This window comes from Plodia interpunctella, chromosome 30 (genome assembly GCF_027563975.2).
Source record: "Plodia interpunctella isolate USDA-ARS_2022_Savannah chromosome 30, ilPloInte3.2, whole genome shotgun sequence".
In the NCBI taxonomy this organism is placed as follows: domain Eukaryota; kingdom Metazoa; phylum Arthropoda; class Insecta; order Lepidoptera; family Pyralidae; genus Plodia; species Plodia interpunctella.
The window spans coordinates 1,770,170-1,785,288 of record NC_071323.1 but is presented as its reverse complement, the minus strand read 5'-3'; the positions used below and the strand labels follow the sequence as shown (position 1 = coordinate 1,785,288).

Sequence of the window (15,119 nt, the reverse complement as noted above, 5' to 3'; positions counted from 1 at the left end):
GTGCAAAAAAATACAATCCTGTGTTAAAATCGATACCTACCTACATGTAAACATATGGTAAATTTATTCTATTAATTTTATCGTAATTAATTCTTTTGTTTAAAAATAGGCAACACGTAAATTACAATAGTAATACATTATATAAAAAAACTAGCGGACCGCCCCGGCTTCGCTCGGGTAAAACAAGAACAAAAAAAGTTGTCTATGTCTCTCCTGAAGGCTTCATCTATCTTTGTGCCAAATTTTATCAAAATCGCCCTAGTGGTTTTTGAGTTTTTTTCATTACAAACAAAAATTCAATCTTTTCTCTCTATAGTATTAGTATAGTATGGATGTGTAGTGTATTGATGAAGTGTACACTAAAAAGTGGCCAAGTTAGAGTCGGTCTCGCAAACTAAGGGATCCGTAGCAGCCAACCTACATTAGATATAATAGGCTATTTGCCAAATTTTTGTTTTAATGACTATTCGAAGGCTCTTATATCATTAGAAACACCAGTGAAAAAAATACTGTGATAATGACAATACTTTCAAAGATATGATAAAAATAAAATCACACATTTTTTTCACTCGTCCAAACGCTCCATACTAAATGACACGAACAAGTGACGTCACAACGTGCGAAAATGTTCGCGAAGAAATACATGTTCGAGAGCTACATTAAATATTACGTTTATAGTGATGGTTTCTTAATAAAAGTTGTTACAAAATGTTTGTTTTTTATGATAGTTAAATTTATTTTTATAATTTCATACTTTTTGAAAATGGACTTTCCAACCAACTTTAGATCTTCGTATTTAGATTCGGCTGCATCGTTACAGTCTATGAATCATGCTATATTATATCTGTTTTATCTAGATTAAACATATTTTTTACAATTGTCTGACCTCAGCAGCTACCCTATTTATTGATAGCAGCCAATTTGTCAGCAATAAAATTACTGTTTATCACCGAGAACCTACTTATTTATGTGTTGTTTATTTAAGTATCCCATGGAATTGGTAAGTACTCATGGAGTACCTATTAACAATTTCCTAAAAGACATAAATACAAAGTCGTTTGTTTTATTTTCTAAAGAAACAAACTTACTTTGTATTGGATTATCTAAATCATTGATTTTTTTTTAATGAAGATTCGCAGTGATGTGGTGTGGCCACATAGCACAAACAGCGTAAACTGCGTAAATATTTCCCTATTGCTGGCAACACAGGTTCTGTCAAGTCAGCCATAGCACAATTTCTTGTTTTGGCGATCAGAAAATATTAGAATTATATTGTAATATAATGTTATTTCTTAACCTGGTTGCATAAAACGGTGTGTAAATATCAATAGTTGTGTTTATTAAGATTTCGTGTGTATAGAAAATATAAATATCACCGTGGATCCGAATATTAATGGTATGTTTTGATGTCGTTCGATTTTTCCGGCAAATATGTTTTTAACCGCGTTGTTTCCACAATAAAGTTTGTAAATTATAATAATTTGTTACATTTTACACTCCAAATTATAGTAAACTAATTGTACATTCTTGTATCTAATACGTGTAAATTAATTTGCTCCTAAAGCAAACGGCTTAATATTATGTGAGTGGTGGGACCTTAGATCCAATCAAAATTTTTTGCTCAAGAGCCTATTTAATGATAATTTCCTGTCTGTTTATTGACGAAACGTGCTGCGGATGTTTTTGTTATATTTTTTGGTTTACAATACAATTTGGAACATAGTTTTGACATAAATTAACATATATACGGACCCATCAACTTTTAAGGTAAGGTACTCCTTTTCCACTGTGTTTATCTTGAACGTTTCGCTTCCTTAATTGTTTCCAATAAAAAAAGGTGAGTTTCTGTTGTAATACCTGATTTTTGGAACATGGTGCCTTATATAAAAATTTGTATCTGACTGAATATTCAATTTCGATTTGTCATAAAAGTTTTATTGGCTCCAAAATTCTCATTTTGGAATCCATCAAAACTAGTTTTTTTATTCATTTATTAATCTATTAGGTGAAAATATAGAACTAGTTTTAAAAAAATAATTATTGAAGCCATAGTTTAAACTCATATTTTCTTATTTTTCTTAGCTATTAAAAATCATAGTTATCTGGACAAAAAATATATTAATAGAATATTGTTATCCTCACGGATGCAAGAAGTGTATCTCTGACAGCCGAGAAATTCCGATCATCATCATCTGACCCACTGCTGAGCATAGGCCTCCTTCCGTCTCTGCCAACCATCTCTATCCTGGGCAATCCCCATCCAGTTGTTGCCAGCAATTTGCCAGGAATACCGATAGCCTATGATATTTTGGGAATGGTGCTAAACACTCACTAAAATATTAGGATGCAGTGGGTGCCATCCCACATAGGAGTTCGAGGTAAATGAGGTGGCAGACTCTGTAGCGAGAGAGGCGATTGAAGGAGAATAGTTGGTGGACTGTCTGCCTTATTCTTCCAACATCTACCCACTGGAAATTGAGAGATGGCAACAATATTTTGACATATGTTCAGAGTCAAAAGGTATTTGGTACAGGACAATCCAAAAGAGGAGGACTTGATACACATCTTGCTGGAATGTGGTCGATATTCTGCCCTATGTGATAGATTTTTAGCCAAAGTGCCCGTGTGTAATGGATAGCTGAACATAGTGTTGAGCAGTCCATTATCACAGGCGGCTAAGTCCATTACAACTTGCTTGTGGACAAGCATTATGAAAGCTAGATAAGTCTTTATTAGAGATCCCCCATGAGGCTGACATAGTCACACAAAGTGCCTTGTCAAAAACGTAGAAAAAAAAAATCATCAAAAATCCAGTTCACTTCAAGTTGATTCACCCAAGTAACAACACATTAAACTTTGATGTAATGAAATGATTTTTTAATGTTTCAGTTTCAATATGCGCGCCGGAGTGCTGGCGCGCAGGCGTGGCTCGCTCGCCGTCGCACGAGTCCGTCACCACAGATCTGTCTCTGTTCAGCGTGTCTTCAGCGGCTTCTGATGCCAAGGCGCTACGGTTGCTTGCTAGTCGGGTGAGACTTTACTGTTGTATGTAAACATATTCTTGTTTTATTAAGTACATTATGTACTTTAATATATTATCAGAAAAAATAGATGTAAGAAACCTTCTGGCATGATAGGAACCAACACTGAGTTTCTTTCGGCATTTCTTCTCAGCAGTGGAAGTTCCAAAGTGCCAGTAGTTTGTAGCTTGTGAGTAATTGCTATTTTTAAAATAAGAATTCATGTGAAAAAGTGCCCGTGAAGGTGTAATTTCTGAATAAATGATTTGAATTTATACTAGCCGCCTGTCCCTGCTTCGCTCGGGTAAAACAATAATAAATTAAACACCAAAATATTGCTGAGGATTCACACTACATATGTACAAAAAAATAGTCGCAATAGTCGTTTAAAGAGTCCTCTCTTGTCATGTTTAACATTTAGGCTAGTATATTTTGTATTTATAATTATAATTGTATGAAGTATTAATATGTATATATAATTGTGTGTTATTTTTAATATATATTTATATCTATTTTATGTATTTTTTTTTGTTGTTGTTATATATATATATATTTATTTATTTAGATTTTATATTCCTAAGTATATTTGTTTATTTTCTTACAATTTATAGTATTCTCTGTTCATGCTGTATGTTATTACGTCTGACTAGCCAGCTACTGTATACACGTCCTCTCAACCTATCGCCTGTAAGAGATCCCTACATGGGATAAGTCCGCCGTTATACAATGTGTCTTTCTTGTATTAATTTTGATTAATGTATTAATTTCATACAATAAAGTTATTACAAACAAACAACCAAAAAAACACAAAACAGCATCAAAATCCATGATTAACCTTTAACGGATGACACTGATTGATAATGAGTGTTTACTTTGAACACCTTTATCATACTATACTAATCTATACTATTATTATAAACAGGTAAGTGTTTGTGAGTTTGTATGTTTGAGGCGGGTAATGTCCGAAACTACCGAACCGATTTCAAAAATTCTTTCACCATTAGAAAGGTTCATTATCCAAGATTGCTATAGGCTATATTTTATCACAAAATTCCCGCGGATGCGAAGCCCCGGGCAACGGTATCTAGTAATATTATAAAGAGATAAGATTTGTATTTTTGTTTTATTCTTGTTTATTTGTTTTTTTTTGTTTGTAACGGATAAGCTCGAAAAGTACTCCACCGATTTTGTTGAAATATGGCACATGGATAGACGGAACATTCAGGAGTGACATAGGTGACTTTAAAAAAAAGTTGGGGCCAAAAGGGTCAAAGGTCAAAATTGAAAATTTGTAGGAAAAAAGGTTTTGTACACGATTATCTCCGGAAATACTTGACGAACTGTAATAATTTTATAGTTTCAAACTTTTGTGACTTAGAATAATTCCTAATTGTATAATTATACATGTTGTTATAGGCGGGCCTAGGGCCGGATCCTACGAGGGTCGCGAGTCCAAACCCAGACAGCAAATCGCTCAAGTAAGTTTAAATTGAAAACTGCTTTTTAGAAGTGTAATATTAACTTGAAATTTCTCATAAGGGATCTATTCAAACTACCTTACCCGAGAAAGTTATAGACCCCGTCATATCTTCCATCTCGCTCATACAAGAAAGAGATGTGCGTATTAGAACTACATAAGAAGAAACAAGACAGAGTACTAACATTTTTTTAACCCTCACATGCCCGGCCCAAAGTGCCGCCGTGTGATAGATTGGCCGGGTTGGGCCCGGAAGTTGTCTAGAAATCTTCTATCTTGGTTGCACTCATCCGTACCGGTTATATAGTTTCCTTTGTCTTTGTTTTTGCCATCCCATCCTCGTCGCCAGTGCTACGTAATGAAACGCCGGCTGGAGTCATAACTGTTTATTTCCGTTTCCGGATCAGTGTTGACACATTACAAATATTAATACCTTCCAGTTTTGAATGTAAATGCGTTCAAAATTGTTCACATTGACCTGGAATTAAGATGTTTAAACTATATTATATATATATATTTTTGAAAATAATAACGAGATGCTAAATATCTGGAATCGAGCTCTATATAGGACAGTGGGTTAAGAACACTGTCCCGGATAGACAGGAGCGTGGATTCATTTCCCGCTCGATTCCAACATTTTTTTTATTAAAAAAATAAATAAAAATTTAGTTAAAAGCATGCGGTCATGTATAACAAATTCACATTTAAATATTATATTATAATATAATATTTAAATGATGAATTTATCTTGGGGTTAACTCGGTCTACGCGATTTGTCCATGTATTTTTTGTTATTCATTTGTTTACAATAAATTGATAAGGTCAAAGAATTGTACAAAATATATATAATCAAGATAAAATAGATATATTTAGGATCATTATGATAATACGTAAGTATACTATACAAATTTAGCTGGATCATTATACGAAGATGTAAAGTATTGAAAGACCATTTTAAATTAAAAACACTATGTTTTTTGATGAGTTTTTACAAAATTGTGAATATTTCAAAAACGACTTAACCGATTTTGATGCCCCTCGAAGTTAAAAATTCCATTGACAGATCCTGCATACCTTTTAAATTTCATCAAAATCAGACCAACGGTTCGAAAGTTATCGCGTTACAAACAAACAAACATACATACATACAAAAAATGTATTTTTGCCCCAGTAGAATGTTAGACCTCGCTCGCTTCGCTCGCTCAGTCAATGAAATTTGGTATAGAAACAAATTCGACCATCATAAAAAAACTAATATTTTGTATCCACTTTTATCGTAATATTTAATGTAGCTATCGAACAAACATAGCTTTCGTTGCGAACATATTATACCACGTTGTGACGTCACTTCCTATGGAGCATTTGGACGAAGCCGAAAATGTGTTTTTATTTTTGTCATATCTTTGAAAGCATTATCACAGTATTTTTTTTCACTGGTGTTTCTATTAATATATACGAAAAATAATTAACTAGCTTATTCGGTTGTTTACAAAATTTTGAAGTGACCAAAGTTTCAAATTGTCACGCGTATATCGTCAATATATAAAACAGAAGGCCGTCGTCGTCGCTGCGGCTGCAGACGGACCACTGCCGCGAGGTGCTGGCGGGCTGCGCGGCGCTGTGCGCGCAGCTCGGGCTGCGGCGCTGCTTCAGCGACCACGACGTCGCGGCGCCCCGGCCCTCCACTCTTAGGAGGTATCCATAATGATATAAATTCGACGACCTCCGTGGCCTAACGGTCATCACGCCGGACTGCTACACCGGAGGTCCCGGGTTCGATCCCCGGTCAGGTCAACGTGGAAAATGATTTTTTCAGATTGACCTGGGTTTGGGAATGTTACTGGTATCAAACGTAAAAACTCCTAAAGATTACTTGGGTACATCAAAATCAGCAACTTTTATTCTACGACTTTTTGGGATTCATAGTTTGTTTTTTTTTTTTTTTCTCATAAAAAAATACAATCTAATTTGCGATTCTACACATCTTAACTCTTTGTAATGGCCAATCAACACGAGACAGTACAGTAGCGTTTATGTAGCGCACTAAAAAAAGGATATTTTTTTGTATTTATTACGTTTAGACAAAAGTCGTAGAACAAAAGAACTCTATGTACCTTATGCGCCTTTGGAAGGTTACGCGTTAGATACCAGTAACTCTGTATATGAATATGTTATATAATATAGTATCGTTAAGTTTGTATCCCATAACACAAGTTTCGAACTTTGGGGCAACTCGAATGGACTAGATATCTATCAAGGTCCCAATAGGACCTAAGGTCAAAATAATGGAATAGGTATTGGTGGACCAATTTAGTTATAATAATATTTAGTTATAAGAAATTTATATAATATGAAAACTTCCAGTAAGATTGAACTAGCGCTTTCTTTCGGGCATTATAAACGGAGGTACTGAACCTCCTTGATCTTCTTGGTGGCTAGTAGTTCCCATAGACTCTAAGGGGCAAATGTCACCAGTGTTCTTTTTTGTTTTTTCTGCGTCATGGTCTCATAATACGCAGTTCACATTTTTTGAGTTTCTCGTCTTGCCTCTGTGAGGAAACCGTCTTAGTTTCTCCAAAGTTATTGGAGACTCTGTGAATAAGTTCAGTGGTTTGTTTGTGACTCGCATTCAAGTAAAAATCGCTTCCGACAAGAAAACGAACCAACCTAAGCCCCCCTGACAGCACGCGAACACCTGGACATCAGGAGCTGCTGGTTGCTGGGGGTGATAGTGGGTAAGTGCCTTCTTTATATTGTTTTGGAAGCAGTGCGGTTTTGACTTGCGGAAGTTTTCATATACAGAAGGTGAAGACATAAAAAAATGAACATAATTTATTTGGTCTGAACTCGTGAACCTGAAGTTATCACCCCCGCTTGGAAGGCCTATTTACACGGCAACCAGATATGTATCTATTCTATTATTTTGACCTTGGGTCATCTGACCCAAGGTCACAAACACCTAAACCTTGCTCATGAACCACACTGTCTACTGGTGAAAATCACACAAAAATCCGTGCTGTAGTTTTTGAGTTTGTCGCGAACAGACAAGACAGATAGACAGATGCGGCAGAGGACTTAACCTAGTGTAATATAAATTGTATATTGTTTGTATTGTAGCGCCACATCGGAGGTGGGCCTGAGCGCGGCGCTGGAGGCGCTGGCGCTCAGCGCCGCCTCCCGCTCCTGCAGCAGCTGGAGAGCCGGTAAGAGAACCTACTCATTCTATTTCACCCCATTTATCTCATACTTTAACCACTGTGGCGGGAGCTAGGTGATTATTGCTCGACCGCCACCGCAGGGAAGATCTCCCCGGCAGGCTGGTGCGGCGCCGGGACCGCACGCGGCAGACGGTGTCATGTCGGAGGTGGTATTTATGCTTCCAATCGAAAACGCACTGTCTGCGCGGTCTAGGCTTGTCAGCTTATGGTAGCGAGTCGACCGTAGTGCCATCTGTCCGTAGAGTCGTGGATCACTTGTGTGGGTTGTTATTCGTTGCGTTTGGTCGGCTTTTTACATATGCGCCGTTGTGCATGTGGCGTAGATGTAGGTAGATGTCGCCACAGCTCCCTTCAGTGATAACCTCCCCCAACCTTAGATTCCACATTGTAATTATCCTGCCCTTTTAGTTTATTTCTTGTTATTATCTTTACTAACTTGTGGTTATAATTAAAATGTACAGAATAAGAATCTGTAATTGGCAGTCAGTTGAGAGAATAAGATTAGACACTATAATTTTAAAATTGCTGTTGATTCTATGACAAATAAATAACAAAATATATAATTAAATTCACAAATTTTAGACTTTATTAAACCCCCTCACCCTAGTTTTCACATAGAAACAGAGTCAGAATTGGAAAAGAATATCTGTCTGTGTGTCTGTCTGTTTGTACACGCTAATCTTCGGAACTACTGGACGGCTTTGTATGAAACTTTTTTGTTATATAGCTATTAAGCCTGGGCAACACATAGGGTATAAATGATGTTGAAAACTGGTACACCTGATGGAGAACAAACACCTGATGGTACAGCTAAACTATAGGCAATATAGAAATGACGCCTTAACAAAAGTTGTTCAGCCCGATGAGCATCTTCTGTATGTAAAAGGTATCGTAACATTTGTCTCTACAATTAAATTTCTCAAATAATTTTGACTCCATACCAAAAATGTTCGGCCACGCGAACGAAGTCGCGGGCGTCAGCTAGTGGGAAAATAATATATAAAATGAAACACCTAAAGAGGAAAAGCCAAAATAAAAGAACACTTTTATTTTTCAAGTGGGGGGGTCACAGTTGCCGTCGCCGCAGCGCGCGCAGCCGCCGCCGCACCGGCCTCTACCCACCGACAATAAAAAGGTACATGTAATGACCCCATTGCAGTTGTCTCTGGGCAGCGGTGACCACTGTCTGCTCAGAAAATAAATCCATAATGATTTTTCTACTTAGGATGATATATAGTCAAACAATTTGTTCGATGATATAAGTCAAAGAGTCGCTGCGGTCGCGCTGTAATTACATTCTTTCAATTTTTAAAGGCAAGAATTAGTTTTATTATCTGGTTTTTAAATGATTAATCTGTAATAATGTAAATTTTATTAATAATTGATTTTGGAAATGAGTCCTTGGTCAAGAAAATTGACGGATCTTAATGACAGCGCGGCCGCAGTGGACAACCGGGAACCACCATAAAACCAAATCCCTTGGTCTAAATTGCCCCATTCCCGAAATGTCCCCTGGTAAAAAAAAATGGCATAGCGTCGCAGATTGTATATTTTTGGCCTTTTTAGGTTTTCAAACTACCCTCAGTGTAGACAACGTTAATGATATTGATAAAACGTCCAAAAATATTCTGCGATGAAAGAAGCGCCAATTTTTTACCAGGTGACATTTTGGAAAAAGGCACATATTGTGAAAGGGCCCTTATGCTAATGGTACATTTTGCGAAGGTGACATTTTGCGAATGTGACATTTTGCGAATGTGACATTTTGCGAATGTGACATTTTTCGAATGTGACATTTTGCTAAAGTGACGTTTTGCGAATGTGACATTTTGCGATAGTGACCTTTTGCGAAAGAGACCATTCTGCGACGTACAACGCACCCGTTCAACTGGCGTATATTGTTCGTTGCGTCAGGTCCGTCAGAACTACATCAAGCGGCGGCTGCTGACGACGTACCGCGCGCTGGAGCGACTGTCGCAGTCCGACTTCAACCTCGACCGGCTCGAGGTGAGGACTACCTAGCTATTTATATATTCAACACTAGCTGCGCCGTGCGGCTTCGCTCCCGTAGGTATTTCGAATTGAATCCTGATTAGAAAGTCTAAGTAGAAAAACGACCAACAAAGCGTTAGCCCATGTAGCAAAACGTCTATGAAAAACAAGTTTATTTGTTGGACAAATTAAGAAAAAAGACCCCGACTTTCAATGTTCATTTCGCCACAACTTTTGAACGGCTGAACCGATTTTCAAGAAACATGGCTAAGAACACTCGGGATAAAATTGTCTATGACACAAAAAAAAAAAACTTAACGAAAATCGGTTCATCCGTTTGGGAGCTACGTTGCCACATACAGATACGTTAAACTTATAACACCCCTCTTTTTGCGTAGGGGGTTAAAAAGTACCCTATTGTTCAGGTTGTGCTCATTCTACCCGTGTACCAAATGTCAACAATCCGTCCAGTAGGTTTTGCGTGAAAGAGTAACAAACATACACACATACATCCTCACAAACTTTCGCGAAAATATTATAAAATATTAGTAGGATTTACCAGTCCCCTTCTATATGCTTATCTGTACTAATATTATAAAGAGAAAAAAATGTATTTTTGTTTGTATTGTAATGAATAAACTCAAAAACTACTGGGCTGACTTTCATGAAATTTGGCACAGGGATAGACGAAACCTTCAAAAGTGACATACAGGCTACTTCTTTATTATGTTTTTACCCGAGCGAAGCCGGGGTGAGCGCCGGTAGTTTTTTATCTATACGATTATTATAAAGAGGCAAGCGTTTTTGAGTTTGCATGTTTGAGGCGGGTAATCTCCGAAACTACCGAACCGATTTAAAAAATTCTCTCACCATTAGAAAGGTACATTATCCAAGATTGCCATAGGCTATGTTTTATCACAAAATTCCCACGGGAGCGAGGCCCCGGGCAACATCTAGTATTTTATAAAAGTAATTACAGTAATATGTATACTATATACTAACGTGTTCCAGGCGGCTGCGACTGCGGCCAACGCCGGGCCCGCGTTGCTCACACCGCACACGAAGTTTGTCCATCCAGGTAATGTTTTATTCCATTTATTTACTAGCTGCGCCCCGCGGCTTCGCTCCCGTGGGAATTTCGGGATGAAACGTACCCTAAATGTTATTCCAGGTTATGTTCTACGTTTTGTTGTAATTAAAACGAAAAAAAATATAATAATTTAACAAGATATGCTATTGTATCTACTTACTATCTGTTATCACGATATATGGCTCCCAAGAGACAGGCTTAGTGTTAGAGTTGTAGCCAGCCTTACATACGCGGTCGGTCAATGCAGACGTTGGCCGCGCTTATGGAGTCTGGGCAACCGAGTTGTGATTGTCAAAGTATGAAAAATTTAAAATAATATATGTGAAGTATTAACATCCTATGTTATTTTTTTTCCACTCCGGAATCCTCCGCAGAGTCGAAAGATCCATTTTTGCGTTTTTGCATTTTAATATAACATTTATTTATTAAATTCCCAGAAGCAGCGCACTTAGCACTGACAGCAGCGGATTTGGAACGCGAGAGAGGTCGCCCGCTCTCCAAGTACGAGAGGAACATGATGATCTTCAACTGGCTCCACACCCTGGACGAGGCTGCGCCGTTTTAGATGGACTCCTTATTTCGTTTAGAATGTGTTAATTGCTAACACCAGTGCCGGATTTTGTTCAAGTCGTCTAAATGCATCTGATATGATTTATCACCGCCATCTAGTGGCAGGTAGGGAACTAGACTGTCAACCAGTGTGCAGGTTCCCTCGCGATGTTTTTCCTTCACCGGAAGCAAATGGTGGTCGATGAAAACTACTATACATGGGTCAGATTGGTATACAAACACCTGTGGCGCGAATAGGATTCGAAGCTGAGACCTTTCGATCACAGGCGGAAGGTCTTAACCACTTCATCACCAATGAACTTTGTCATCATATACTTCTAGTCCACTGTTGGACATATACCTATCAAGGACCGCGAATATTGTCGATTTTACGTTTTACGCTTCAATAAAAGTGGATTGTGGGCACCATGGAGATCATAAAGCACGTATCGCGTCATTGCGTCCACACGTAATCCCTTTATTTTACGAAAACGACACAGCATGTTGATAAAGTTAAAGTTACAAAAATATTAGGTAACATTAAAATTTGGTCAAAAATCCCATCATCATTCTACTAATATAAATAAATAAAGTTGGTGAATATGTTTGTTATTTCTTCACGTAACGACAATGGCAATTTTCTGATAAAGTAACTTGTAGATAAATCTGCTTGTCTGAACGTATTGCGTGTATGCGTGTTCTTAGGTAGGACTTCAGGGCCCACATATGTGTGTGTCGTCACATATATGTCTAATAAGTATTTCTCTTGTATGAGCGTAACGCAAGATACAAGTTTGTTTGCTAGATATTCGTTTCGCTACAACTTTTGGACGGCTGAACGGATTTTGGTCAAACATATCTAAGAACCACAGCATAAAAATTTGCTATCAAATAGAAAAAAAACTCATCCAAATCGGTTCACTCGTTGATGAGCTACGGTGCCACGTACACAGACAGACACACTTAGCGGTCAAACTTATAACACCACTCTTTATGCGTCGCGGGTTAAAAACGATAGATTTTATCATAATGAAGTCTTATTTTCTGTGTAATATTACCCGTAAATATTATATACCCTGTAGTTTTAATTTAAAAAATATCTATAAATGTAAATAATTAAAAAGTGTTATTATACTAATTTTAATAAAATTCATTAATTTGTTTGGATGCGTTAATCTCTCGAACTACGGGGTTCGATTGTAAATTGTTTTCAGTTTTTATGATCTCTTGTATGTATATATTTAATAAATAATATATTTTTTGTCGATGTTTTCTCAAATCTGCACACTAGCGCCAACACAATGTTTATCAATTTCATTTATAAGTGAAAATGTAAAAAAGTGTGTGGGATTGTGAATCGTTAGCAATTTCGAATCTCAATTTTAGTATTAGTACCCATATGAATTTCACGTGTCCACACAATATTATATTTTAGTGTAAGTGTTGCATTTATTAATATTATGTATGTAATATATACAGTGTTACACTCTGTCGAGAAAGTGATTGATGGAAGTAAAATTGAGGTCGCAGTCTGGCAACACTGCGTGTTTATCAACCAATCTTGACCATTCTATTTGGTGTTGCAATGGTGAAAAAATTTAGTTTGTAATCAGTTTTCATCACTTCTCGACGGACTGTAGGTTGAACACCGTTGTTAGTATCATTTATTAATAAAAATTTAGTTCTTCGATTAGGCATGCAATAGTTTTACTTTGTGTTGTCCGTCTCTCTCTCTCTTTTCAATATTTGACATTGGAAGAACGAGACAATACAAATAATAACTATTCCGAGACTAATCAGGGGATAACGTTTTTATTAATAAGGGGGTTAAACGCTGTCTGTTTGTCTGTCACCACCGGTATTTCATTAACCGTGACCGTTGAAATTTACACAGATGATTTATTTCCGTTGCCAATAAACAAATGCTAAACATCTTTAAGAATAAAAAAAAAAATAATCATTCAATTATACTGTCTTGTCTATTGGTGAAAGAAAATCACAAAATTCCGTCCGATAGTTTTTGAATTTATTGCATTCAGACAGGGGGACCCTTTGTAATATTTTTATCGTCTTAGGACTCGTGATACTGAACTTTGATTGATTTAAAGAAAAAACGGTGTTCATCCCAACGATGTGTATATTTGTTGTTTTAATTTAAGTTCTATTGTAAAAATTGTAAGGAAAATCTTCAGAGGAAATCTAGAAATGAGAATCATTACACAAATATCGAGTAAAAGATTTATCTTCTGATGCCAGTGTGTTAACAGCAAACAGCAAATACAATATGTTGCATTTTACAAGTTTTTTATAAATACATTATGAATTTGAAGCGATTTCGAAAGACCGCTCAAGGTTCATAATTTTAATTTCGAATAAAATTATTAAATTGTTTTTGTTATTTCAAATATGTTTTATCTCTGTAATAGACTTACCATTATGTTCATAAATAAGTTAAATCAAAGATTTTTGTCACTATCGAACTTTACAACAGTTGACATTGACAGAACTAGACAAAACATACTTTAGCATAAAAAAGTCGTCTTGGCGAAAAATGTCCTTTTCTCACGATGTCCTTTCTTAGAATGTCCTTATCCCATAATATCCTTTTCTCAAAATGTTCTTTTAATAAAAAACTGTTTTAATCAGTTGCTTATCTAAATTATCATCAAAAACACACAAGGACATTTTGAGAAAAGGACATTATGAGAAAAGGACATTATGAGAAAAGGACATTATGTGAAAAGGACATTCTGAGAAAAGGACATTATGAGAAAAGGACATTATGTGAAAAGGACATTATGAGAAAAGGACATAATGTGAAAAGGACATTATGAGAAAAGGACATTATGAGAAAAGGACATTATGAGAAAAGGACATTATGTGAAAAGGACATTCTGAGAAAGGACATCGTGAGAAAAGGACATTTTGCGCCAAGACGAGCATAAAGTATGCTTTATTAATTTTATAAATAACAGGGTTAGTATGTACTAAATATTCTAAATTTAAGACAAGTACAAATAACCAATACCACTTTTAAATAAACGCACGGTCTCTAGAAAATTATCTATGTGCACTTTGTCTATTACGCCAAACAACATCGACACGCCGTAGATAGGCAAAGAAAACTGTAGACAAACGCGTAGCCAGATGAGATATATAGGGAATAATTCTTTGAAATATAATTTATCCTCGCCCATTGTTCCTAAAAATGTTTGTGTATTTTTTAGTTCTTCCTTGGCTGTTATTGAAAATATCTCAATGTATAAGTATTTATGTTGTAATTTAAATAAAAAGATTTAAGAAAATTGTTTTTGATTTATGTACCCATTTGCTTATCCACGGCTTCGCTCTCGTCGATTTTCCACGGCATTAGTATTTTAAGATCAACGCAAAAATTGTATGAAGTTTCGAAGTAAGTCAACGCACGTCAGTGTCAAAACCTATAGAAAATAATGGAGCATAACGTAGTTACGACGTACTGAGTCGTAGCAACAGAGCATAACTGAGCAATACGGGCAGTCGGGTTCGGAGTCAATAAATTCCACAGAAAAGGTTCGCGTTGCATATTACACTCAGCGCCATCTATTGTGTAGTACCCACTGTATAAAAAAGTAATAAGTACTGGCCGCTAAACTTCTGTGCTATTTTTAAAAGGAAAAAAATGGTTGCCTGTAAAGTCGGTTTTACGGGCGAAGATTTTACGTGACAACGTCTTTTTCTCGGTAGAATATTTATTGATATGAATATAATTAAATTGCACAATAGGAACAAGG

At 36.4% G+C, this 15,119-nt stretch overlaps 1 protein-coding gene across 1 annotated transcript; it reads left to right on the top strand.

The window, feature by feature from the left end:
• The first annotated feature begins 2,344 nt into the window (after nucleotides 1-2,344).
• LOC128682353 (uncharacterized) lies at nucleotides 2,345-14,651 on the top strand. The gene is made up of 9 exons (XM_053766999.1): nucleotides 2,345-2,378; nucleotides 2,890-3,029; nucleotides 4,437-4,498; nucleotides 6,049-6,192; nucleotides 7,615-7,700; nucleotides 8,774-8,850; nucleotides 9,630-9,722; nucleotides 10,719-10,785; nucleotides 11,235-14,651. The coding sequence occupies exons 1-9, from the start codon at nucleotides 2,345-2,347 to the stop codon at nucleotides 11,360-11,362; spliced, it is 831 nt and encodes a 276-aa protein (XP_053622974.1). The 3' UTR covers nucleotides 11,363-14,651.
• Nucleotides 14,652-15,119: the final 468 nt, after the last annotated feature.